This window comes from Apus apus, chromosome 3 (genome assembly GCF_020740795.1).
Source record: "Apus apus isolate bApuApu2 chromosome 3, bApuApu2.pri.cur, whole genome shotgun sequence".
Classification (NCBI taxonomy): domain Eukaryota; kingdom Metazoa; phylum Chordata; class Aves; order Apodiformes; family Apodidae; genus Apus; species Apus apus.
Window position 1 is genome coordinate 112,888,033 of NC_067284.1, and position 25,557 is coordinate 112,913,589.

The 25,557-nt window shown below is 38.5% G+C and overlaps 1 protein-coding gene across 4 annotated transcripts in view; it reads left to right on the top strand.

Moving 5' to 3' along the window:
* LDAH (lipid droplet associated hydrolase) overlaps nt 1-25,557 on the top strand; it is a 103,405-nt gene that overhangs the window by 13,636 nt on the left and 64,212 nt on the right. For 3 of the 4 annotated variants that reach the window (XM_051614492.1, XM_051614494.1, XM_051614493.1), the window contains exon 3: nt 12,383-12,517. The exons of the other annotated variant lie outside the window; for it this stretch is intronic. In XM_051614492.1, coding sequence (XP_051470452.1) covers nt 12,383-12,517 — 135 coding nt within the window. The remainder of the gene's footprint in view (nt 1-12,382; nt 12,518-25,557) is intronic. 4 annotated transcript variants of the gene reach the window in all.

Sequence of the window (25,557 nt, forward strand, 5' to 3'; positions counted from 1 at the left end):
TAGTGCTCAGCATTTGCAACAGTTACATGAATCTAGTTTGGAAACTGTTCCATTGAATGCATGTTAGTGAAAGTTTTATGGCTGGTTTGGTTTTTTATTTGGGTTGTGTTTTGTTTTTAACTGAATAGTGCCAGAGCATCAGCAGTAGGAAAAAAAAAAAAAAAGTCTGTCCAGCTTTACTTCATCTTTTACCTTTGCAGCCTGATGATGAGAGCTGTCCTGTGGATTTGATGTTTTTTTTGGGTTGGGTTGGGTTTTTTAAATGTCAGGCTGACTCTGTGAGCAGGGGTGAGCTAGGAGATCTCAGGTGATCCCTTTGGACCTCAGTGATCCTGCAAATATGACCGGCTATCCATGTTCCTTGTCCGGATGTGGATTCTGATCTGGGTTGATTTCTGGAGTGTCCTCAAAAGTTAGTAAAGATAAGTACATGGATAATCTTAGATAAATACTTGATTGGAATTAGCCAATCTTTCAAGAGCTTTAATTCAAGGTACCCCCTGCTTGTCTTCACAGCCATACTGCACAGTAAGTGCCTTAACACTGAAATTGGGTCTGCAGAGTCTTGGAAACAAACTAGAGTTAAAAATTGTTGAGGAGTGAAGTAAGGTTCTTAAACATAGAATGGAAAGAGTATGCCAGAAGAGGGAGCTGTTTTAAAGATTAGGAAAAAATAGTGGCTTTTTTTGAAAGCTTGACTGTAGTGATAAGCTCCACCATGGAGTCACCCCCACCATGTACTACCAGGCTCCAGACTAGCACCTCAGTGCATCGGAAAGCACTGCTTGTCTAGTCTATGTGTATCACAAAAAAGTGAGTAGTTTTATAAGACCATTCATGTGATGGTGATTGATTGGTTATGTTGGTTGTTGAGGATCATAAAAATGCCTTTTACTTGCATTAAGAAAATTGAAATAAAGGAAGTCCAGTTAGAGCATATAGAGAATATAAGGACTGGTTTACTGGGATTTCTGTTCCCAGCCTTTCTAGTGGGTTGCTCTTCAACAGGTGCCCAGTCATCCTCACAAATTATGTGCCAAACCACCAAACACACCTTCATTCACATGTGCGAAATTGATATAATCTATCACCTGAGTTTCTATGCTGGCATTCAGTTATAATCAGCAAAAATCATTGACCAAGTCCATGGGCAGCTCCACTCTTACTGATTGTGTGAAATTCTTCCACCAGGATAGATAACATAATCTAATTGTACTGGGATGTTGATCTTGCTTTTGCCTTCAGGTAGCTTTTAGAGTCATCAAGTAAGGTAGAAAGCAGGCATTGCTTAGTCTAAATAGAAGTTTTGTAGAGGGTATATTAAGACCCACCAGGCACTGGAAGCCTAAGAGCTTAGTGCTTAGAGCACTTAGAAGACTTCCTAGGGCCGTTATTTCACAATCCAAAATGTTTGTCAACAATACTGGCATAAGGTGTTCCTGTTCCCACCACACTGTGCCACTCCGCCCCTTGGTTATGCTAGAACAATAGTTTGAGAGACCATGCTGTGTATTAAATAAATACGTACATTTATTTATGGGGTCTTTTTAGAGCTGGAACAGCTCCCCGTTTGGGTTCACAGCATGGCCCCACAGAGTTATACCAGTGTCATTCAGGGGCTGAGAAGCCATGGTGGGAGGGTGGGAATGACAGGACAGAAGGTGGGAGTTCCTTCAGCTGGACTAGCTGCAGAACTTTCTCTTTAGTTGCAGTGTCAAGCTACAATATACAGCATATATATGTGGATTCACATTATTAGTCTTGAGACTTCTCTGGAAGGAATTGGTATCACACCAGTCCCACCAGGTGGTGATTGGCTGGGAATGCTTCTCCGATGTGGTTTCTGCTTTTGTTTGTTCTGCAACTCCACATGAAGTTCTCAGATTTTGACATGGAGAATTTGTATTTTACCTTGCTTCTAATTCAGGTTGTTTTTTTCCAAAATAAAAAATTGGACAGTGGGAAAGGAGCTTTCTTACTCTTCAGCCAGTATGTATGATGCAAAAGCCATCCATGAGAACAGACTACACTGTAGACTTTGAAGTTTGTGTAGTGCAGCAATCCAGGTACAAGGGTTTACACAGAGTAAGATGTTTTCCCCTTTCCCTGTGCTGACACATGGTCTTATCAGCAGGTAAGGAAGTAAGAGCACAGCTTTCAATTTCAGGGAGATGTAAATGGAGCAAAACACTTTAGATTCCCATGCTTGCATGGACTACATATTCATGACCAAGTTTTTTATATTTTCAGTTGAACAGGAGCAAAAGCACATAAAAAACCCAAACCCAACCTATTTTTCTGATACTTCTAAAACTGCTGCTTCTAACTTTTCTAGCCACTTCTTTACCTCTAGCATGAATATTCATGGCTTAATTATGAGATCAGCCTTTTTTTCAGCTGACCATGTGTCTTCTCAGATGCCAGTGCATATAACGTGCTGTTTAACTGGTGGAGTTCTTAGTGGTCAGTAATGCTTTAATTTTCATGTGTAGATTGTTTGGACTGATTTATAAAATGGGAATAATGACAACTGTCTCATTCAAGTGATTGATGTCAATGGGATGTGCTGACTCAACCCAGATCTTTGAGGGCTCTCTCCTTTATTTCACTGGGCTAAATACTTTTACTTCCTCAGAATATTATCCTTGAGGGGCAACACCAGCTTCTTTGTACCTATTTGATTTCTACTTTTAACCTCTCTAAAGCTTTGAATACATCAGTCATTTTTTTCTGAGAGACAGAGGACTCAAAATAATACCCAAAAACCAGTTTGACTAGAAGACATGTATGCTGGTAGAGCACACTCTGAAGGAAAGGTTATAAGTGTGTTTTATTCCATATTATATATTATAAAATTCTATCCTTAGGACACTGTTGTCTATTATTTTTTCTGCTTATGGACTACTTTTTGATGACAGTTATTTTAAAATATGCTGACAGTTGTGCTTTGCTTATTGGGTCAGCACACCAACTTCCATTGTGTTTAGAAAAGAAAAACAAAAACAACAAACAAAACCTTTCATTAAAAATAAAAACTTCCTCATGCAAAGAGAAGTCTGTATGTCAGATCTAGGCTTGAAAAATGCCACTTGTGTTGAATTTCCCAGTGCTCCAGAAGTACCTTTGATGAGGGCTTGGCACATTTGAGCTTGTTTAGTTTGAGGAGGCAGAGTAATGACAGGATGGTTGAACATCCAACTGTGCTTGACACTTCTTTCCCTCCACTAAATCTGGGTGGCAGATGTGACTTACTGAAGTGACTTAACTGAAATTTCTCAATCCATGGTCTTCTCTTGGTGTCCTCTCCCTGCTAATGAGGCGCCGTTTCCAGCACGGATCCTTCCTGCCTGGCTGTGTGCAGTGTAATCAGGAGAGGAAATGATCCATCTCCTGCAGCATGCAGAGGCTTGAGTTGGCCAGAATAATGAAGAAGTTGTGGTCTAAGTTATTTTGCTTTATTTGACCATTTTTAAAGGATCTTTTTATCTTTAGATGATTCTGAGGTGGAAGGGAAGAAGAAATTACTTACTGATGGACCTACCTGTGAAGGAAGGTGGTGTCCTGTGACAGAACAAGGGGCAGTCATCGCAGACTGAAGCACAAGAGATTTAACCTGAATATGAGAAAATCCTTCTTTGCTCTGAGGGTAACAGACCACTGAACAGGCTGCCCAGGGCAGTTGTGGAGCCTCCGTCCTTGGAGACATTCCAAACCCATCTTGATGTGTTCCTCTGTAATCTGCTCAAGGGGATCCTGCTCTAGCAGGGGGCTGGACTGGATGATCTCCAGAGGTCCCTTCCAACCCCCACCATGCTGTGATTCTGTGAAAGGGTTGTCAGGCACTGGGACAGGCTGCCCAGGGAAGTGGTGGAGTCACCATCCCTGGAGGTATTTAAAAGATGTGTAGATGTGCTGCTGAGGGATATGGTTTAGTGGTGGCCTTGGCAGTGCTGGGATAATGTTTGGACTTGATGATCTTAAAGGTGCTTTCCAACTAAAACAATTTGATTCTATGAAATCCTATGTTTCCATGTACATTGTGTACAGATGATGGAATAAAAATCGTTAAAGCAACAGCACTAGTATATAAAGTTCTTCCTTTCTAGCAGCTGCTGCCAGAAGTCCCTGAGCTGATGTGAATTCTTTTTGATATAAAATATTTTGACCTAGTTATCTCTGAAAATAATAAAAACATAAATACCTCCTTTCAGATTCTAGTTAACACATGGCTTCATTTCAGACCTCATAGTAACTCCTATGGATCACTAAAACTGTACAAGAAATGAATTTGACCTGTTGTGTTCAATATCTATGGAAAGCAACAGAGCCAAAAATTCAGTAAGTCATAGTTCTTGCTCTTCTTTTCCTGTTACAGGCATGATGGATGATTTTGATCATTGTCCTGGTTTTAGTTTTTGAAGACAATCCATCATTATTCTTGATGGATTTAAAAGATCCCATAAGAATAAATAAATACTTAGTAGTGCATACCTACATACTGCCTTCCACCTGTTAAATCTTTTCTATCTGTTATGACAGCCTTCTCTTAAGAGGCAGAAGGTCTTCACAAGAGACCTTAAATGGCTAAACATTTGTGCTTATGAAGTGACTTGAGTTTATGAACGAGGAAAGTGTTTACCTGAATGGAGCGTTTGGGTTGAAGTTTTCATGGAGCATGGAGAATCATAAAGTGGTGAAGGTTGGAAGGGACCTTAAAGACCATCAGGATCCAACCTCCCTGCTATGAGCAGGGACACCTCCCACCACACCAGGCTGCACAAGCCCCATCCAACCTGGCCTTCAACACCTCCAGGGATGGGGCAGCCACGACCTCCCTGGGCAACCTGTTCCAGTGCCTTCCTACCCTCATGGTGAAGAATTTCTTCCTGATGTCTGACCTACTGTCCTGATGTCTGTCTACTCAAGACCAGGTCTAATACCCTAACTATAAAGCCTTTTTTCTCAATTAGAAATACAGTGATATCAATGCAAATAATTTTTTCCTAAAGTTGTGGTTTGCTACATCTTGGCTTATCCATATCCAGAACAGTTTGTTCTTTTGTCTTCTGTTTCTGAAGACTGATAACAAAACCAAAACAAAAACAAACCCAAAAATCTGATAACCCCAAAAGCCCCCAAACCCATGCTTTTTTTTTTCATAACTGACCAATGCAACAGCATAGAGAAATCTGATACAGATTTGCAAATGTAATTTCTGGTGCCTTTTGGATTTATTGTTTGCTTCCTTGTATATTATTCAAAAGTGATCAAATCTGCAGAGCTGTTTATCTGCACAAAACAAATAATTTGTGGTTATCTTGGTTTTGAGTTGCTTATTTTTCTTGTCTTTTTCCTGCTGATGTTGTCTCATCAGGGCAGTTATTCAGCTGTGTTTCATAGGCTTTCTTGTGAACCCGTTTGACACCAAGTCTCACGTTCCTCTTCTGCACGCTTCCTTTGTTCTCCATTCTTTGAGAAGAAGGTTTGTTTTCTTCTGGTCCAATTCTGCTTCACTCACTGAAGCTGACTGAAAAATTCCCAGTGGGAGCTCCAGACACAGCACAGAGCTCACTGCAGTTTCTCTGCCAGCATTGGTTATAGGACAGATTGGATCAGAGAAACCAACCACATCTGGGCTGTTAAAAGTAGTTAAATCTGTCTTCCTCTGCATAAGCAGATGCTTAAGAGACTCTGTATGTGTAAGTGTGTACCAGGAGACCCAATTACATGTGTTAATTTTCATTTGCTGTGGAGAAAGTGGAACAAGAGTAATGTATGTGTAAGCACCAGAAAATCCTGGTTCCTACCTTTCTACCTGGTTTCTACCTTTAGAACAGTGTAGTGAAGAATTAGTTATTCCATTATTAACTCAATTTTTTCAGTTTCATGTCTCAATCTTAACTCCCTTACAAGAGCCATTAGCTTACAGGCATATTAAAAAAATAAATCATATAAAATAAAACCTTTTTTTTGGTATGTATATACCTGCCTTACCTGGTTGAGGTGTTAGAGGTAACTATTGAAATACATCTGCGGACTTCCTTACTCTTGCAATATCACTTAATCACAAAGTCCAGTGGTTTTACAGTGGACAAAATCAGGATTTCAAACTTTTGTATCCTAATGTGTCTGGAGAGAGACTGTTAATCATTTGTATGAAAAGAGAGGCATGTGCTGTCCTGTCACAATTTCTAGGTGGCAATTTTTATTCTCAGGCTTCAGGCACAACTGTCACTTGGGCAAAATCAGCTGTGTTAGATTAGTTCAGGCTGTTTGTCAGGCTGTCCATGGGATCTCTGTAGAGCTAAATTAACCCACGTTTGTCATAAAAGGTGTTAGAGAACAGCTTATTTGCTCTGCAAAATGCATATAAAGAATGTGTGTAAGTTTTATAGCTGTATCAGTCTAAAAACTCTGTGTGTGTATACATATATAGGGGAAAACATGAAATGTTCTTGAAAAACCTCTCTAATAAGCTGTGTTACGGGCCCCGGCTGGGTCCTTATGAGAATCCCTATTTTCACAACGCAAGCAACTATATTAAGGTGCTTTCCAGCCAAATTCATGACTCCAGAGTTAGAGAGGATCAAACAGAGGTTTCACATGTGTTTCTGCATAACATCCTTGTAATTGTTTTCTCTTGGGCTGATGCTGCTCTCCTGGTGTACAGACTATCAATGGAAGACAGCTTGAAGAATGTCAGTCCTCTAGATATGCAAACAGGTGAAAGCTTAATTGACGTGACTCTGTGATAATCGTTCATGTTATATGACGTGTTTTATTTGAAATCCCTTGACCCTGCATGTTAGAGAAACCTGGGTGTTTCCTTTTAAGGCCTGATCATCTGCCGCGGTGTCAGTTTCTGCAGTTTTCTCCCAAGTGTGAGAACATCATTGTGTTTTTTACACGCTCCATTTCAATCCTTCTGACATCTGCGTGGGCTGCTTTCCATTCATTAACATAGGGGAGTTGCATCTTCTTCCATGGTGACTGGTCAGATGCCAAAGGCAGATTAATTTTCCTTAAGTGAGGAACTTGTCGTTTAGGCCCTTCAAGCTGGGGCTGGGAGCTTTGGCAGCTCTGTGAATCATTGCCACAAAAATGATTTTTGTGTGGTCCTGCTGTGTGCCCCTGGATTTCAGATTTCATTTATGGCTGCTCATTAAAAAAAAAAACAACACAACAAACAAAAAAAAGGAACCAAAACCAAAACAACAAACCAAAAAAACCTGTGCATTTGGTTTTGTTGCAAGAGTTTATTATGTAAATACAGCGGCATACATACTTAATTCTGAAACTGGGGGCTTTTTCTAAAATTAAACTCAAAGTAATTGCTGGCATATTTTCCAGTTCCTCAAAGTTCTCTGTAAGCCCACTGTTGGCTGTGCATTTCCCTTCTTCTGTTCGTGTAGCTGCTTTTATTCTTTACGGTCCTGCTGAGGTCCCAGCGCAGACAGAAAGCAACTGCTAGAGAAGTGCATGAAGCACCACAGTTGAGTGCCAGCTACTGCTCCCACAGATGGCCAGACTCCTGGAGACATGACTGGAGGGAGAATGTCTCACAGGACAGTGCAAGAACCCAAAAACTTGTTTCAGAACAAGGTGCAAGAAACCTCATTGCTGTTTGGGATGATTTAACTACACTACATTTCTTCTCTCTCACTCCTGACCACTCTTGGCACTTACTATAGACTGCTTAAATAAATCCTCTCCAATTTAGAAACCCCTTCCAGAACTGCTAGGAATTACTTTAATTTTATGTTTCAGTCTCAGTTTCGTTTGAGTGAGCTGTGTATATTTTCTTCCTAACCCTTTCTGGATAGTAGACTTTTCCTGTACATTTCGGTGTATATCTTTGTTTCTAAAGTGAAACATTTTGCATTGTGGTTTAGATTTTACATTCTTCAGTAAGTCTGGGAATTGTTTTTACACTGAGTTGTCTAGTGCTAGTTCTCTCTTAATTCTAGTTTCTATTTTACATTAATATTTTCTGTTGCAGAAGAATTCAAAATGCTGTCATTACTTGTGGGAAGTAGCAATGATCTGTGACTTCTAAAATGAGCATGATATGTTTGTTTTGCATTCAGAATTCAGCAGTTTGATTGAATTGCATTGATGGCATATTGTATCTGACTTTAAACTTCCTGAATCTGGGTAAATTCTTTTATGGAAACATAACAACTCAAATATGTGTTTTCTTTTCAAGACAGGCCAAGTTTGACTTTATGAAACCTTTGTGTAGGAAATCATGTTTAATAAGGATTAAAGTTATTCTTTATCAGTGGTGTCCTGGGGCAGATAGCTGGTTTGTACAAATTATTCTCTCTCCACTGCTGGCTGCCTTCATAAGCAGGAAGTGGCTGGGAGTAAAAATTAGAATTTGATGGAAAAAGCATCAACAAGAAAGTGTTTGAAAGTGAAAGGCAGGCAGATGCATGTTTATAAGTAAGCTTCATGGGTTTTTTAACTATGTGGGTGATTAAAGAGTATTATTTTTTATTCTTGAGAAACTGTATCTGCAGTATATATATGTGGGAGGCTGTTTATCTCCTCATGTAGCTCCAAGTCACACCTCTGCACCTTCAGTCATTCTCTACTGTTTTGCTTTAGCTGTGGGTGGAACAGGTCGGAAAGGAAAGACGTGGATTCCCGTCTTCCCATTAAAAATAGCCTTTGGGCTTAATGCAGCACAGTGGGATGAAATGCCACGTGTTGCGGAGAGGAGCGGGAAAGGTGACAGGAGTCCCTTAGTTACTGAATCTTAGGAGTGCACCAAATCAAGTGGCCCCACTGTATTCTGTTGCACTGTGCAAATTGTTCCTTGAACATGCTTTTCCCATGAAATGCTTAGAAATCTTTTGCAAATGAAACTAATGTGAAGTGTGTTGTAGTTTTGTGTCTTGTTTCTGTGCCGGTCACCATTTACAGCTGTTGATTAAAGGGCTTCTGAAACAAGATGAGCACTGTTGAAAATTCAGCACAGTTGAGAGTAACTGCTTAAGATGTGCTCTTGGTTCAGATGACTGCAACTTGAGATTTTCTGGCATGCATGAATGATTCAGGTGCCCTGAGGTATCTGCAGACTGATGTGATATTTGAATAACTGGAGTAATCTTAAAATCTTGGAGGTTAACACTGCATTTCATTATGGTTTCCTTTTTATTTTGCACTTAGTTGCTGAGTGAAAGAACATAGGCAGTTTGGTCTGTTGATGTACTGGGTAATCCTTAATATGCAGAAATGAGCACTGAATTGCCTGAGTACCTTTGTGATGAACCTGGTAGTTCTTTTTCTGTAAAATAAAACAATGTAATTTAACTATATTTTAACTGCAGCAGGTGATTCCGAAATATTTTTCATCACAGACTGTTGTGCATATTAAATCTCAGTTATTTCCATTAGCTGGTACTGTGAAAAACATCTTTTACCTATTCAGGGTTTTGTTAGCTCCCCTTAAAGCATTTAGACAGATAGCAGCTAGAGTAAAAACATGCAAAATGACTGAAGTTGCAGAGATGCAAGTTTAAGCTATATTAGGAAATCAGCATTCTCCACTTGTAAATATTGTAGATGTAGGCTTTGAAGAGCAGAGACCATTAAACTGCATTTACCTAAGTCACTGCAAATCTGGGATAACTCCGCTGAACTTGAAAGTTCAGTAAAGAACAAATTTATAGCTGCTTTACACATGGTTGTGTGTCTGTAGAAATCTTTGCTGTTAAAATTTCTTGATTTACCATTCCATTTGTGCCAACAGTTCTCATTCATACCCCTTCAAGGCACTTTAAAGTACCTGTATCAGTTCTAACAGCTCACACCTCACAGTGTCTTTTGCCACGAGCGGATGCTTATGGAGAGTGGAGAAAGGGGGGTTCTTTTGCATTTATGGAAAATCTCTTTTACCTGCCTGAAATACACATCATGTTTATTAAAGGATAAAAGTCCCCCCTCCCTCCAGAAAGCACTAGAGTGCCTTGGGCTTTGTGTGATATTTGTTGTGAAGTTTCGCTGTTCATAAGCAGTTCTTGCTTCACTGCTCTTCAGCAGGTGATTGAAAGCTGAGAATATTTACTTGTTGGGTTCACTTGCCTGGTGATGGGAAACAGCACCAAAATCTCTAAGATGGTTGTTGCCATTTCTCCTTTTTTACATTATTAAAGGAGAGAAAAATGTAAAGAAAAAAGGCTGCTTTTGAGATTAATTTTGTGATTCCTTAATCTCAAAATGCCTAATTGCATTTTATTCCAGGAGTAAGTGGACTGCCAATATCATGATCATTTGTACTACAAAAGACACCATTTATTTTGAGTTACTGCTGCTTTCATCTTAAACCTTGCTGAAAGACAAGTTTCCTCTAGGTAACATCAATCCAAGGAGCTTGACAGAGGAAGTGTAGATGTTATTTTATTGTCTCTGGGGCCCTCTACATTATATATTTTTCATATATGAAAATGTCGTGCATGTGTATGGATGTGTGACCCCTGTGAATTTTAAATTGTTTTTCTGGAAATCAGTTTGCAAAGATTTCATCATGCATTCTGGAATTTATATATAGAACAACTCTGTAAAATTCTCAATCTTACAAAGAGATGCTTAGAAACATGTAATTAGTTTTGGTCGTTTGTTTTAGGTTTTGGTTGTTTTTTTTCTTTTTTTCCAAAAATGTGTGCTCCAGTAAAAGTGATGTTGGTTTAATATAAATAGTTCTATTAGGTTTAAAAACCATCAGAGACACTTTTTGCATAGAATCACATAAGCATCAGCTGTTAAGAAGGTGTCTGTGCTGAGGTGGCTTTGGGTGCCTGGTGCAGTGCTGCTCTGTGGTGAGCTGGCTGTATTCTGGGAGCCCAGGACTGAGGAGATGTCTCTTGGGAGACAAATGAGCTCACTGTGTGTTACCTGAAGAGCAAAAGGGTTGAAGTAAAAGACAAAATGCCCACTATAGAAAGGGAAGAAGTGGGAAGAACCTTGTTTTTATTTCCATGCACTATTTCTTCAAGTACTGATCTGATTACAGCTCTGATTCTTCTTCTCTGTCACTACATCTGACATCTCAGCCTGTTATTACAATCAGACTGATATAAAGGAGTTTACACAATTTTAATGAGGTGGGTTTTTTTCCCTCTCATACCCTTTTACTAATAATGTATCTGTGTTATTTTGGGATGTCTTTGTCTTAAAACGTGAAGACCTTTTTACACTATACTGTTCCTGCCACTTTTTGCTGTTGATATCCAAACTAAGAATTGCCTACTATGTGAATGAAGGACATGTCATTGTGCAATCCTAACCATGATGGTGGGCTTTCCTGGTGTTTAAATGATAATAAGAAAGCAGTGGAGCTACCCTGGGAAATTAATAAATGAAGAGAATTTTTTATGTCTATATAGCATTTTTATGTATCCTGTGGGAATCAGGAAGCAAAATCTGCTTTGTCTTCTTATGAATTTACTCTCCAGGTTAAGTCTCTTGACACTGTCACGACTGATACACAAAATAAAAGAAATAAAGGAGGAATAAAGAGAAGAGTTTTGTTTGGAAATCCTGACATCCCTAACAGATACTTATTTTTATCTTCAGGACAGTGTTTCAGTTTGCAGGTCAGCAGTGGTACCTGACTATCAGTATTCTGGCTTGTAAACAAGGAATTTAAAGCAAGGAGGTCTGCACTTGCCAGGCAAGCCAGAGTTTTTCAGAAACCAGCCCCTTTGGAGAAGTTCTCTCTAAAGCTGATGAGATGCAGGAGGGAGGATAGATTCATGTGTGGTACGAGAGCACAAGGAGTTGAAAAGGAAGGAGCTTCTCGAGAGGAGTGGAATAGGACAGAGAGAATATGAAGTTGCAAGCAGAAAAAAAATAATTTAGTCCAATGAGTTTAAAATAAAATCATCCTCTCTTTTAGGATCAGTACAGACTTTAGTATTATCAGGATTCCACATGCCTGTTTTGAAGTGGTAGCACTGAGTTACTCTGCAGAGCAGACATCTCAAGTGATATACACTGTAGTCTTTGTGATGTTTTTATAAGATCTGGGGGTTTCTTTGGCCAGTTTTCACATACCTTGTAACTTGATGCGATAGATAAGTAAGCTGGCTGACCTCTGATGAAAAAGGAGATATTCTCTTGTGTTGGGATTCCATTTTAGGTTCTGCAGTTTCAAAGTCATATTCTGTAAAATGCTTCTCATGGGTACCACTTAATCAATGGAATTAAACCACTTCAATAGGGTAACCCCTGAAGTTGGGAAAATAAAAATTGGACACATACTAGAGAAAATAAATTAACAAATTGTTGTATAATGCTGTTTAGTTTGCTTTGAAGCAGATTGCTTGCTGTCGGAAGGTGAATATTGACTGTGCTTGTATGTTTTGTTTCTTGGCAGGTAACCCTGGACTGGCAGGTTATTACAGGACCTTTATACAGGCCTTATATTGTGGGCTAAATCAGCAATATCCTGTTTGGGTTGTGAGCCATGCCGGACATTGTAAGCCTCCTAGTGGAATGGAAATGATAGAAGGTACAATTCTGTGACTTGTGCATACAAATATTTGTAAGCCTCCTTCCCTCCCCCTTCCCTGATTTCACTACTAGAACTTGTGCCTATTAGAAACAATATCACATGGTTTTTAAATGTCTCAATTATATTTCCACAGAAGAGTTGTATGAGAAGTTACTCAGGAAAAGAGTATTTTTTAGGGGAAGTAGATTGGCCAGTCAAATAAGTGCTGTTAAGAGAATAAGAGAGTTCGCTGATATAAGAGAAGTTACAGAGAAGGTTTAGAATGTGTTTGTGTTGAGGAGAGTAGATTAGAACAGTGCATTTTAAAAATGAAATGTCCAATTCAGAGATGGAGTACTTGAGAAGAGACTTAAGTATCTCTGAATTTAAAAATAGTTGTACCAAATCAGCAGATTTTCAGGGAGCAAGCAAATCTTTCTGAGCCTGGGGTATGGGGTGTTTGCAGGGTAGAGGTTGCTTGTTTAGCTGTTAAAAGTCTTTTGACATGCAAATTGCCAGCAAGACATGGTAGTCAGCTCTAAGGGAGTATTGCTGGTGTGCAGAATTGTAAGTTGAGGGGAGCCAATAGTGAATCTTGTCCTGAAAGTGTCAAAAGAGCTCTGGACTTGGTCCAGCTGCAGTGATGTTGCAGTGAAGCAGTAGGATTCCTTAGGACCAAAAGGTTCAGCAATGTGAAGCAACGAGAAAGTTTTGAAGAAGTTGTTTTAGATGTTTAGCATAACTTTCCCTCACTGACCTTCGCACCCCAGCTTTTAAAGCTTTTTTATTTAATCTCAAGTTTGAAACTGAAACATGAAACTTGTATTTCTTTGGTGAAATTCATTCCAGACATCATGTTCCAGTGTCAAACTACCGAACACTAACGCTTGCTCCCAATAGAGAAGAAATCCCAAGGTTTAGAATTTCTGGTACAATGTTAACCATAGCATACAGGTAGGTGCTTCTGATGGGCATTTCATAATTCTTCATTTGAAATAGCCTCTTGCAGGTCCTGCATCCTCAATATGTCTTGATAAGAAGGATGAGGGCATAAATTGACAAAGACAACATTTCAATCTCTGACACCTGAGATTTTTCTGATCAGAATCCAGCAAATAAAAATAAGGGGGTGAAGCTAATATGAAAGATCAATTCATACTGGTTCATTTAGAACAGTGGTCTGCAAGCTTTTTTGATCAAGCACTCCTATCAATAAATAATTTCTATCAGTACAATTTTTTTCAACATGCACCCAAATATACGTGGTTTGGTTTTTTTTTTAATTAATACAAATTGCATCCATATGTTACTGAATTGCTGGTATTTTCTTCCTGCATCCCACTGTGTGCACCCCACTTTGGAGACCACTGATTTAGAGTGTGCAAGTATAATAGCACACTTAACATTTAAATTATGCTGCCTGTAAAGTAATAAAGGGTTTTAAATGACAGAAACTGTATAGGAATAATATGCCTAGTTATATTTAGATCAGGTAGATTTTGAAACTCAGAAAGACTAAAGCAAGTTTTCCAACAGCAGCTATCAATCACAGATCCTAATTTTCTGGAGACATGTCACATAGTGATTTGTGCACTGAACAAAGCTACACCCTTCATTTTTACTTCTCTGTGATATCCTTCTATTCAAAGATCTCTTGCAAGCTATGCTGCACAGAGACACACACCATCCATTGAGCATTGCATTGCTGTAATTCTGCTCCTAGCAGTCAATCCACTGTGCAAAAAGGTTTGAAACTTATTTTTACTCAGTGAATTCAATAAAAAAGTGATCCCTCGGTTTCAAGTTCTTTGTTCTTCTCCTTAGTTTTAAAAAAAGCAATTGTTTCAAACCTGGTGGAGGGTTCTGTGATACGATTCTGTGAACACTTGTGACTGTAAATGCCCACATCAATCTTTAGATGTAAGCAAAATTGCAAAAAGGAGAGGAGTTTCTTAGCTCTCAGTTATGCTTTTTAAAACTGGCATCGTCTATATATGCTTTAAAAATGTTCATATAATCTTACAAGTGTTGCTTTTTTCTTTTCAGTGCCTGATACTGGGACTTTGATTTGTAGGTTTCCTAATAATTCATGTGTTCATGGTTCTTGAACAGATGCTGCCTACAGACAGGTTCTTTCATAATACCAAATATAAACCCAAAACCTCTGCTTAGTTTCTGATAGGTCACCATGCCAAATATATTATGATAGCATTTTAAATCTTTTTAAGATGCAGGTATTTGTATGTAATTTCTACCTTATAAAGGCCTGTTTGTAAGAAAGGAAAAATATATATATAAATAGATCATAATTGAAAGTAAAAACAATAGGCAGGTATAGATTTGCTCTTTTAAATTCTGGAACTTCTTTTAATATGTCACTCCACTGAAGAATTTGCGTTACACTTCTTTTGAGGTTTCTTACTTGGTAACATATTGTCCTACATCTAACCAAGTAACTTACTAGATGTTGTGAGGGTTTACTTAATGTGCAAGTTATTTTTCCCAGTATGAATGTGGAAGAGGTTCACTATAGCTCAGTGCCCTTGCTGTCAAAACAGGCTACTGCCTGCATACTTCTATCTGTAAGTTAGTGTTTTCCTAAGGATTAAGTGGATGGTGTTTTGACTTAGAATTTTTTTTTTTAAATAAATAAATTAAGGGTAGAACTCACACATAAATTATTCTGTCAAAATGCCAGTAGAACTTCTGAGTTTGTAATACATTGTGAACTGTGGAGATTGAAGCTATAAATATCATGAAATCCAGTTGAGTAGAAATGCTTTTGAGTACTGCAAGAGGTCTGGAGACCCATGATTAGGAGTAGGTCCTCTGATGGCAATGAATAGTAGCCAGTTGAAAGCTTTTCAACAGCCTTTCAACTTATTTGATAGGAAACAAAGTGCTAGTTAAAACTAACACACTTCAGTGAACAAATCCTGAAATTACTCTTTGCATATTTTATATGCATTGCTAACTCAATGGCTGTGGTTATCCCTCTGTAAAGTAAGGACTAAAAGACTCATTCTCACCCAAAATATCTTTAAAAGCTGTGGAAAATGGAAATGGTTTAGGACACCCTTGACACTCTGTCCCTCTAACACATCCCTCACCTCCCTTTTTTAGCAGCCTGGTTGGCTTTTGCCAATAAAGGTTGTGTAGACAGCAGGATGTTCATACATAGCCAAGTCTTAGAATGGTCTCAGTCTGTGGGCCTTTGCTGTGATGAGAAGTAAGAAGTATGACATCTCGGACAGATGTAAGAATAGAAGAGCTCTGGTTTGGTTGTGTTCTTCCTCTGGACCACCAAGATACTTTTCTTTGTAGTGAAGTAAGCTTGAGAAGTAAAGAAAAATGAAATAAGAATTACATGATTTATTGATTTTTGGTAATATTTGGTAATTGATTTGGTAATATTCCATGTATGCCAAGTGCTACAGAAATACGGAATAGTGTGATTTGTATCTTGATTGATCGGAGAGACAGAATTGATGCATTAAAATGTCATACACCTAATAAGTGGCCAGATATCAGCCATACCTTAATGGTACAATATTTGGTCACATGATAAACTGCATTAAAGATAAATCTCTAGAACTTTCTAAACTCTACAGATGAGTATTGAGCTCTGCACATTCATAATGCAAATACTTTTTAATGTTTTAGCAAGTTGTCTTTAACCTTCGGAACAGATTACTGGATTTTCTGGGTCTTTTTCTCAATCAGTACTAGGTAGTTTTGAATGACAGGGAAGTTGGAGTGACAGGCTTGATAGCCAAGTTACAAATAAAATTCTAATTTGATCTTTTATGTCCCATGGACTGTGGCCTTAAAATCTATTAAACTATCCTCCATTTCATTTTTCTTGATAAAAAGAGGTAGGTAAATATTGATTTATAGTCCATCAAAAGAGTGTTTCCATTGCTTTTTCTTTATACAAGGAGAGTGGGGCCTTCAGACCTTTTTGAAACTGAATTATGTCCTTGAGAAGCAATAAGGGGAAAAGGACAGAAGTGGTGGAGGGATAATAAATTACCTATGAAGACATTGATTATGTGATCTTAAAATGTTAATGTACCATGACTGTGAAGTTTTGAAGGTTTGTATTAAAAAATTTAAAATGTTCTAGAGTTACAGGAAAATTTGGAAGCCATGCACAGCTTGTTTTTATTTCATCTGTTGCTACTTTGCTGTTGTTACCGTTCATCTGAGTGGAGTTTACTTTAGCAGCCAGAGCTTTAGCTACTGTGAGTGAGATTATTGTTCTAGCTAAAGTGGTATAAATCTACCCAAAAAAATTAATGGAATAATTTGAGTAAAACCAAATTTTATGCTTCAGCGGGTTAATCATCTCATTGACTGATAGAGAGTTGACCACTAAATGACAGAAGTGTGAGCTAGAAGCTTCTACCGCTGTTACATGCTGTGCATGCAGGAAAAAACCTAAAATTAGTAGCCTGGGCAAGACAAGGAGCATGGTGTGCTATAATAGGAGTCTTATGAGTTATTTAGAACAGTGATTCCCAACCTGTGGTCTGTGGGCCACTGGTGGTTCCCAGGACACTTGCTTGTTTTCCAAGAAGAGCTGGCTGATCAGATGGGGTTGGCTCTCTCATGGTTTTCCACTTGCTAAGCAGAATTAATGGCAAAGCTAAGAATACTTTTCCAATAACACTTTTTTTTGTCTGTCAGCTTTTGCTGTGGTGGCCTCAGAGATGTTGTGCCACCGTGAGCATGCGGTGGTGGCAGGGGGTGGGGTTGTGGTCTGCACTGCTGCAAACAGGAGAGGAGGAGATCGTCAGAGTTGGGTGTTCCAAGAACTGGATTCCTAAAAATAGAGACTCGGCAACAGCCTTTGTCCTTGTTGTTTATAACCCCAAAGGAGGGAAGTTACACAAGGGCACGGGGAGTCAGTATCCTCTTGGTAATTTTGTTTTAAGCAGTATGGATGTTTTGAATGATTGCTGATGCTGGAGAATACCTGCACTGCTGAAACAGGTGGATCAGAGCTATTTGCAGTCTGCTCAGTCAGTACAAAATCACCTCAGAATTAGGCTCTGTAGTGCGAAGGTCTTTGGACCTTGTTTGGACTTCAGCACAATTTATTTAGATACAAACTGCAGTAGTAGTGGTAGGTGTCTGCTCATGTGCAGGTGCACAGTGATAGCCATGTTTAAAAGGCACTTTTATCTTGTATTATACAAGTAAAGGGAGAAAAGCAGAAAAAAGGCAGCTGAGCTGGCATCTGACACTATGTATACATATGTGTAATTCACATTCCATACATGTAATTCACTTTCATTTACATTTTAATAATATTTTCTGCTTCCCAGGCATATAAATTAAAATATCTGAGAGTAATGTAAAGATGGATTATCTTTAGTATAATTTCTTTACAGGTTTAGTCAGTTATGTTCAAATATTGTAGACCCAGAGAACTCTGTAGTCATGTTTGTGTCACAGAACACATCACTGCTTAATTTTAATGCAGAATTGTATGGCAAAAGGTGTCTCCCAGTGCAGTGGTATCACACTGTACATACATTAAAAAGAACCCAATTGTAAGCATGCCATCCAGGTAGGATTAAGCTAATTTCATAACTGTTTCATAGCTAAGTATAATTTTTAATGTATAGAGGGGAGAAGCTTCCTGTTTACAAAGCTGGCCCCAACATTGATTAATCACCTGGAGCCCTTCACAAGGTAGTTGTCAGCATCAAGGGATCCCACATCAGGCTGTGTACAGAGGAACTGGTTGTTTTCACAGGATGGGCCAGGAGCTGTCAGCTCAGTGCAGTGCAGTCCTGCTGCCCTCCTGATACAGCAGTTGCTGCTGCCCGGAAAGCTTATTCCTTCCTTGTCTTTGGAAAAGGCAACTTAAGGAAGGAAGTGTCTGTGTGTATGTAAATATGCTATTATGAGTTATTAAATGTTGAGGGGTTTTTCTTTGCCTGGTAAGATCTGCATTTTACTGCATGGTTTTAGTGCTAGGTGTCTATTTTAAGGAAACAAATGATCATTTCATGTTATAAACCCACTGGAATGTTTTAAATCTAAATGTGTGAAAAGTAAGCAGCCCTAGGGATGCTGCAGGACTCATTTACTCCTTTCCTTTGAGCCACATTCAGTGAAGTATTCATAGAGGTCCCATAATCATACCCATAATTATGCAAATAGATCCTTTGAGTGAAATCTTGGCATTTGGCGTTGACTTTATCAGTTCTGCTTAATTTTAAGCATGTGTTTAACAATCTTGTTCCATTCAAAATCAAAACTAAGAAAATACAATTTTGCCATATGTGAAGTATTTCTGAGTTGCTCTCTTGTTTTCTTTTCTGGCCAACCAAAACGATAACAATTTGAACTGCTCATAGCATCATACCTTAACAGCCATGTATTAATTTGTAATGATCACTTAAACACTGTTAGCTGATTCTGGTACCACTTAATGCATAGCTCTGTATTACCTTGACTTTGATGGAGTAGAGACCAACTATTGCTGGTGTTACTGAGAAGAGGACTTTTTCCTTACTTTTGTTGTATCTATCTTAAAAGCAGGTTCCCTCCTTTCTCTGTTTCTTTCAGAGTTTTCCACTGAGTCTGTCAAAATTATATCTGTGGTATATTATTAAAAAATATCCATGAACAGCTTTCTAATCCACTCTAGTACTTTATTCAACTAATTCCCCTGTTAAAAGAACCAGAATTTTTCATCCCTAACTTCAAATAAAGTTAACATAATCCTATTTTTGAAGATGTGTTTTAAACTAACAACCTGATACAGTCTTCTTTTTTATCCAAAACCAAGAAGTTTTTAAAGAAACTGACATTCATCCATTGGAGAGTATAATGTCTTTACTGCATTCCAGGAAACTTTGGATGTAGGTTTTGAGATTGTTTATGGATCATTTTCCACCTTTCACCCCATGACATAGGTATGTTCTCCAGCTGATACCATCACTTGTAATTAGATGCAGATGGCTGTTAGCGGGGAGAAAAAAGTGTACAAGAATGTGAACCCTATGAAAAGGTAACATATCTTTTGGTGTCTTGACTTGAGAAGGCACGTCACAGTTCACCGAGATGAGCAGTGCTGTGATGTTTCAGAGTAACTCCTTTAAATGTTTACCATACTATTGTACAGAAAGGAAAAAAGTGAAATGATTTTATAAACAAAACACTTAAATTATTCAGATTATTCTCCCCAGGGAGAATGCTTACAAATCTTTTAATCCAAGTCAGTTTGAAAGTAATATTTGCATTTGCTAACAGAATGAAAATGTACTATCCCCCTAGCAGAGAGTAATCTCTTCTGTCTGAAGGTGCAGCAGGTCAGAATTTGTGGCTTTGATAGTTAAGTCAAAAAGTCTATTCACTACATAGGTTAGGTGTAGGAAGAAAGCTGATCAATGCTTATTAGTAAGAATTGATATATTTTTATGTAGATCTCAGATTTAATTTTGTTACCCATAAGGCTCACAACAAATGGTGCAGATCTTGATGGGATTAATCCAGTGTTGAATGGTAGTTTTATTTTTAAATGACAATAATCTAGAGTTGTAAGGCTGGGGAACCATCAGCAAGGCACAACAGCATTTCAGATTCTCAAAATAATCAGTTTCTTTAAGGAGCAATGTAGACGTTTCAGGGAAATGCTTGAAACTTGTCAGGAGGACTTTGTAGGAAGAAGTAACTGCAGATGACCTCATTCTTAGATAATCACCTTCATTAATGAATTACTCTTACCTCTAGTATATCTACTTAAATCTCTCATCAAGATTCCAGCAGGGAAGAAATGATAAAAGACAAAATGATAGTACTGGGGACTCAGGTTGAATTAAATCTCAATGCTGCTTGCTGGATGAAGATTTTCTTTTTTCCTCCTGTTGATACTGTATAGGATTATTCTTTTCCTTTAACGTAGACTTATTTTTATCTTTCTAAATGTTGAATTTTATTGTTTGGGCATTAATACGTTTATTAAAATAATCTAATTTGCTACAACTATCAAATGACTGGTGTGGTCAGGAGACTCCTTAATTGCCAAACAAATCCCTGTTGGGTTAGATGTTACAGCAGACTACTAAAATTGTCTGGGATTGCCATTGTAGCATCATTTTTTTCAGAACAAAACTGGTTCTGAACATATTACCACTGAATCTTTGCTATCAGAGACTCCACTGACCTCTGTCCTAGTTTTTACGTGATTTGGAGGAAGAAGTTTTATCCTGCAATCTATCATTAAGAGACCAATTTTGGTACTTCCAAATACACTTTAGAATATATTAAACTCTACATTATCATATTTTGATCTGTTTCTGTGTAGACTGCAGGTCAAATTTAGTGGCTATCTCTTAATATAAATTGCGCTGTAAAGCCCCAGGCAGTTTCAAAGAGTTTGTAATGAGCTATGGCTTTGATGTTGGCTAATGTAAAGGAATGAGAAAATCAACCTTTGCCCAATTGTGACCCGGGCACTGCTGCTGGGTCATGGTGAATTGATTAGCTTTCTATGTAGCACATCTCACCTGCTTAAAATGAAGACCCAAAAAAATCCCTCATTCATCTATAATGCCAGATCAGCTTTGTAGTAGTGGCACTTTAGTCTCTATTTCAGCTATAATGCAAAACTCCAAGAAAAATAAAGCCATCACAGTACCTTTGCTGTGTTGCCATACTTGCTCTGCTAGGCAGTTCAGCCAGGAATGAAAACTTCAGCATTTTCTTCAGGAAGGTAAAAGACGAAACTGCTATCTTGGTAATGAGGAATTTCAGTCTTGGTCTATATCACAGTTCTAAATAAAGTTTTGGGATGGATTTTCAAGAGAAATCGGGCCTGGCCTAGCAAATTAAAATTTTCACCTTGGATTCAGTAGAACCATTAAACACTTAAGAAAATGTCACCCGTGGATCTGTGAAGTACAAATTCTATATCATTACTTGTGTTACTGTATAGCTGCCCCTCCAGATGTACTCTTAGCTGCTTGCTTTTTCCCTTTTCCCTCCCTCACCATTGGGATTGTGCTCCTTGTCATTTTCTCCTACATTTAGAAAAAAATATTTTAATTCCCTCTCTGTGGAACAACATCAGTTGTCTTCCTTGGCCAGCTGTCCTACTTTGATTCAACCTTTGGCTCTCCCTTATTTCCTCTCAGTCCTTCTTTCTCTCTTTGTATCTGTTTAAACTTTCCAAAGTTTTGAAGTGCTGTTTTCAATAGGTGTGACTGTTAGACTTGCCTGCTGCCATGCAGCTCCTCAGTTATCATACACCAACTGAATCAGTTCCTGTGAAGTGATATTCATCCGTTTTTGTTCCCTTCAACACTCACACAACTGCCACTGTCCTTTCCTTACCTCTTAGGCTATATTCACCCAGTCTTGGTGATGTGCAGAACGCAGTTATTTTGTTTTCTTTCCTGTTTTTGACTTGTTTCTCTATCAAAATACACTTTAGATCATAGCCTCAGCAAGGAAGTCCCTTCCGGTTTAGTTTGTGTGGGCAAGTGAAGAAGGGAATTCACAGAACTTCTCAGTTGGCTTCAGCATATTCAGAACACAAGAAATACAACATGAACAATCAGCTATCCAGAGCCTGAGACCTCCTTGCTTTTGCTCCCTGAGACAACCTTACAATGAAAATTTAGATCTGCTCTTACACAGCAGTGGTTCTCATTTTTTAAATTTTGTTTTACTTTTTTAAAAATAATATAATATTGAAGATTCTGGTAAGTTGCATTTTCTGTAATTATTCAGCTTACTGTCTGTAAATTCCCATCTCTGTTATGTAAAACACCCATGTTAGATTTGCATTATACATGTTAGAGTGATCCTGAAGGCACAGAGTGGTGTAGAACTGCATCATATCACATTCCTTAACGATATTTGCCTTGCCAAAATGAGAGACAACCAACAAAATTCTAACTCCAGGTTTGTCCTGTTATCTCAACACACCTTGATAGTGAGTGCTCTAACCTGACAGAGGGAAGCAACACTGGAAATGTAAAATCAAGTCTCTTTCAAACATCTTCATTGAGTAAGTTCAGTGTGCTGTGTAGGTTTTTAATGAAAAATTGGTCTTCAGTATTTGTCACATTGATTAGTGCATTCTGTCAGACTATGCCTGGACTAATTTAATTACAATACAGCTTCCTTAGAAAAACAGATTAGGTGTTAAAACAAGTGTCCCAACAGTGGGTATGTAGATAGCAAAGGAAATCAGTATTTGTAAATTAAGGTCTTGTTATTTTTTTAATAAAGAAAATAATGCATATGGCCACTTCAGTATCTTGAGTAAATGGTAGTTTATTTGTGGAGGATACGTTTACAAAAAGTAATTACTCCAGTAAGTACTAATGAGTGGTGTGTTTATCCAAAAGTTGCATGAGCAGTTCCTGAGGGTACTAGGGCCAGACTAAGGTCTAAGGGTTAATCTAAAACACAGTGCTTTAAGACCTGGTTCCTGGTGTCAGGAGGAGCTCTTCAGTATTTATTGAACATTCTTTCATGGTTTCCATCCCATTTCTTTGGCATTTTATTGCTTGCTGATACAAATTATTCAGGGTTCAATAATCCAATGAAAGATTGGGTGAGGTATTCTGGCTGTAAGCAGTATATCTTTAGGGCATGTATTTTCTAACACATTTGCCCATACTAGACCCACAAACCTGAAATCTCTGTTCTTAAGCTTACAGTTGTATTTAAACCTTTTCAGATGGCATCATTCAGTTATAAGGAATTACTGTGTTTTGGTGTAAGAACAAAGCCAATCAAATTAGTTATTTAATTTCCAGAATTAGACTTCTGACTACTCACACCAGTTTAACAGGTGATCCTTCTAAGGAATTCAGTTGTGGGTTTGCTCTCTGCCTGTCACTACCTGAAGGCAAAATAAAACTTCCCACCAGTTGCTCCATCTAAGCAGTACTTACCTAGCTGCTGCCCCTCCCACCAGTGTTTGGTTGTGTTTGTAGTAGAAAAAGGAGGTGGGGCATAAAATCTAAAATATTTGGCCCTGTATGTTGGTTGCACTTATGGCATTTGATGGAGGTACAGTGGACCTACTAACTCTGAGCTAGCTCTCCTAAACTATTTGGTTGGCCATACTTGATGCTTTGTGCCTTCCTTTTTCATGTGCTTTGATATAATCAGTGACCGTTCAGTTTATTCTACCTCTTTGCTTTTCTCCCTCTTGATACTTTCTTGTGATGTTACTGCATTTCCATGTGTTTACACTTTTTATTTCTTCTCACTATTAATATTAAGCAGTATTGGGATATGTCATGTAACTGAAAGAAGAAGAAGAGGTGACTCTTTTTCCAGTCCTGAGGTTCAGTCTCCAGATGCTTACTTGTCCATTTCTGAATATTTCGACCACCATAGAACTGAAACTGGTTCATTAGAGTTTGTCCTTAGATAAGCTGGTACTACCCCCTGGAGTAAACGACCCAGGGAAGAAGAAGATATAGTGCAGGTAGAGCAGTAGTTTTTACCTCCCTGTCCTTCATGGTGTATAATTACAAGTAATCTTTTCACACAGCTCCTTACTTGTTCATGAGGAATTTGGAGGCCTTCTGGATGAGATCCTGGAGCAGACTTTAAAGTCACTTCATGACAAGTGGATAGGTGTCCATGTGTATGGAGCTCAAATGTTCAGTCATCTGTTGTGACCAGGGCAGCTAAGAGTTTGGACACTCAAGCATTCCCTTGTGAAATTAGGGAAATAAAAAGGCGTGTGGAAATTACATGCACACATTTGAGGGTAGTTTTGGAAAATCTGGCCTCCAGTATCTTTTCAAATCATCCAGTGTAAAGGAGTCTATAATTTTTGGAGGCTTTTTAATGAAAGGATTAATTTTATGACTCTCCAGTCTAAAGTCTGCTCATATAACTGATATGTTTGGGTTTTTTTCTGCCTAAGAATTTCCGTTGCATACACAGCAGAAAAACAAGCAAACACAATTCTCTGTTATTTCCCTGAAAACCAAAGTCCTTCTTCCTAGCAAGATTAACTTGTCGACTAATCTTAGAGCAAACACTTTATTTTAATCTATCATTGTTTTCTGACTGTGGGTTTAGTGGAGGTCAGAAAAAGAGATTCATTAAAGTGACTGCGCATTTGTTTTTCCGAAGGCACATCGGAAGATTAATGCCTTGCCAAGGAAAATAAAGAAATACAGTATTTCTTTTAATACACTTCAGCTAAATAAAGTCTTAAAATCACATGCCTTGGCCCAGATGAGGTGTTTGCAGCGTAAGGTACAAGTCATATAATTTCTACTATCTGAAAACTGCCTAAATGAGCTCTCCTTCAGCCGTGCCATTTGTTCCACACCTGAGGTGAAGTAACTCTGGTCCTGTCTCTGATGTAGAGCCATTGGAGAGCTAACTGCCAGGGTGTTTGTGCAAGTCTATTTGCTTATATAAAGAACACATTTCAGCTTCTCCACCCAAGAAATCCGTGTTGATTTTGGATAATCCCTGGGCAATTTTCTTCTGTAAAATAAATAAATAAATCTCCCAAACCTGTGACGCAGCCCAGCTCTCACATATTTTGGACTATTAGAAGTGTAGCATTTGTGTTGGGGAAACATGAACTGACACGAGGCATGGGCAATTTTATGTTTGTCCAGAAGTAAAATAGGATGTGTATTTCAATATAGGGTTACGTGATGTTGGAGTTTCACCTGGCAAGCATGCAGGGTTGATTGGTGGTGAGGAGGGTTTTTGCATGTGGATCAGCAGACCCCACGCTGCATGCTTACCCTTCAGTCTGGCTTCTCTAGGACTGGTGCCAGTGTGGTTTGGTTTGGCAACAAACAAGTCTTTCTGAAGAAAAGTAAAAGTTGTATTAAGCAGCTGAAACAATTTTCTGGGCTCAGCATTGGCTGTCAGGACTCATTTCAGTCTCAGAGAGATCATATGTGTAGCTGGCGAGTAGATACGTGAATCTGAGCATCCTTGGTCTGAGTGGTGCTGAGCAGGGCTGCACTGGGGGTGCTTTGGTCCAGTGCAGTAGAACTCGTCTCTGTGACCATCATCAATCATAACTAACTCATCCAATT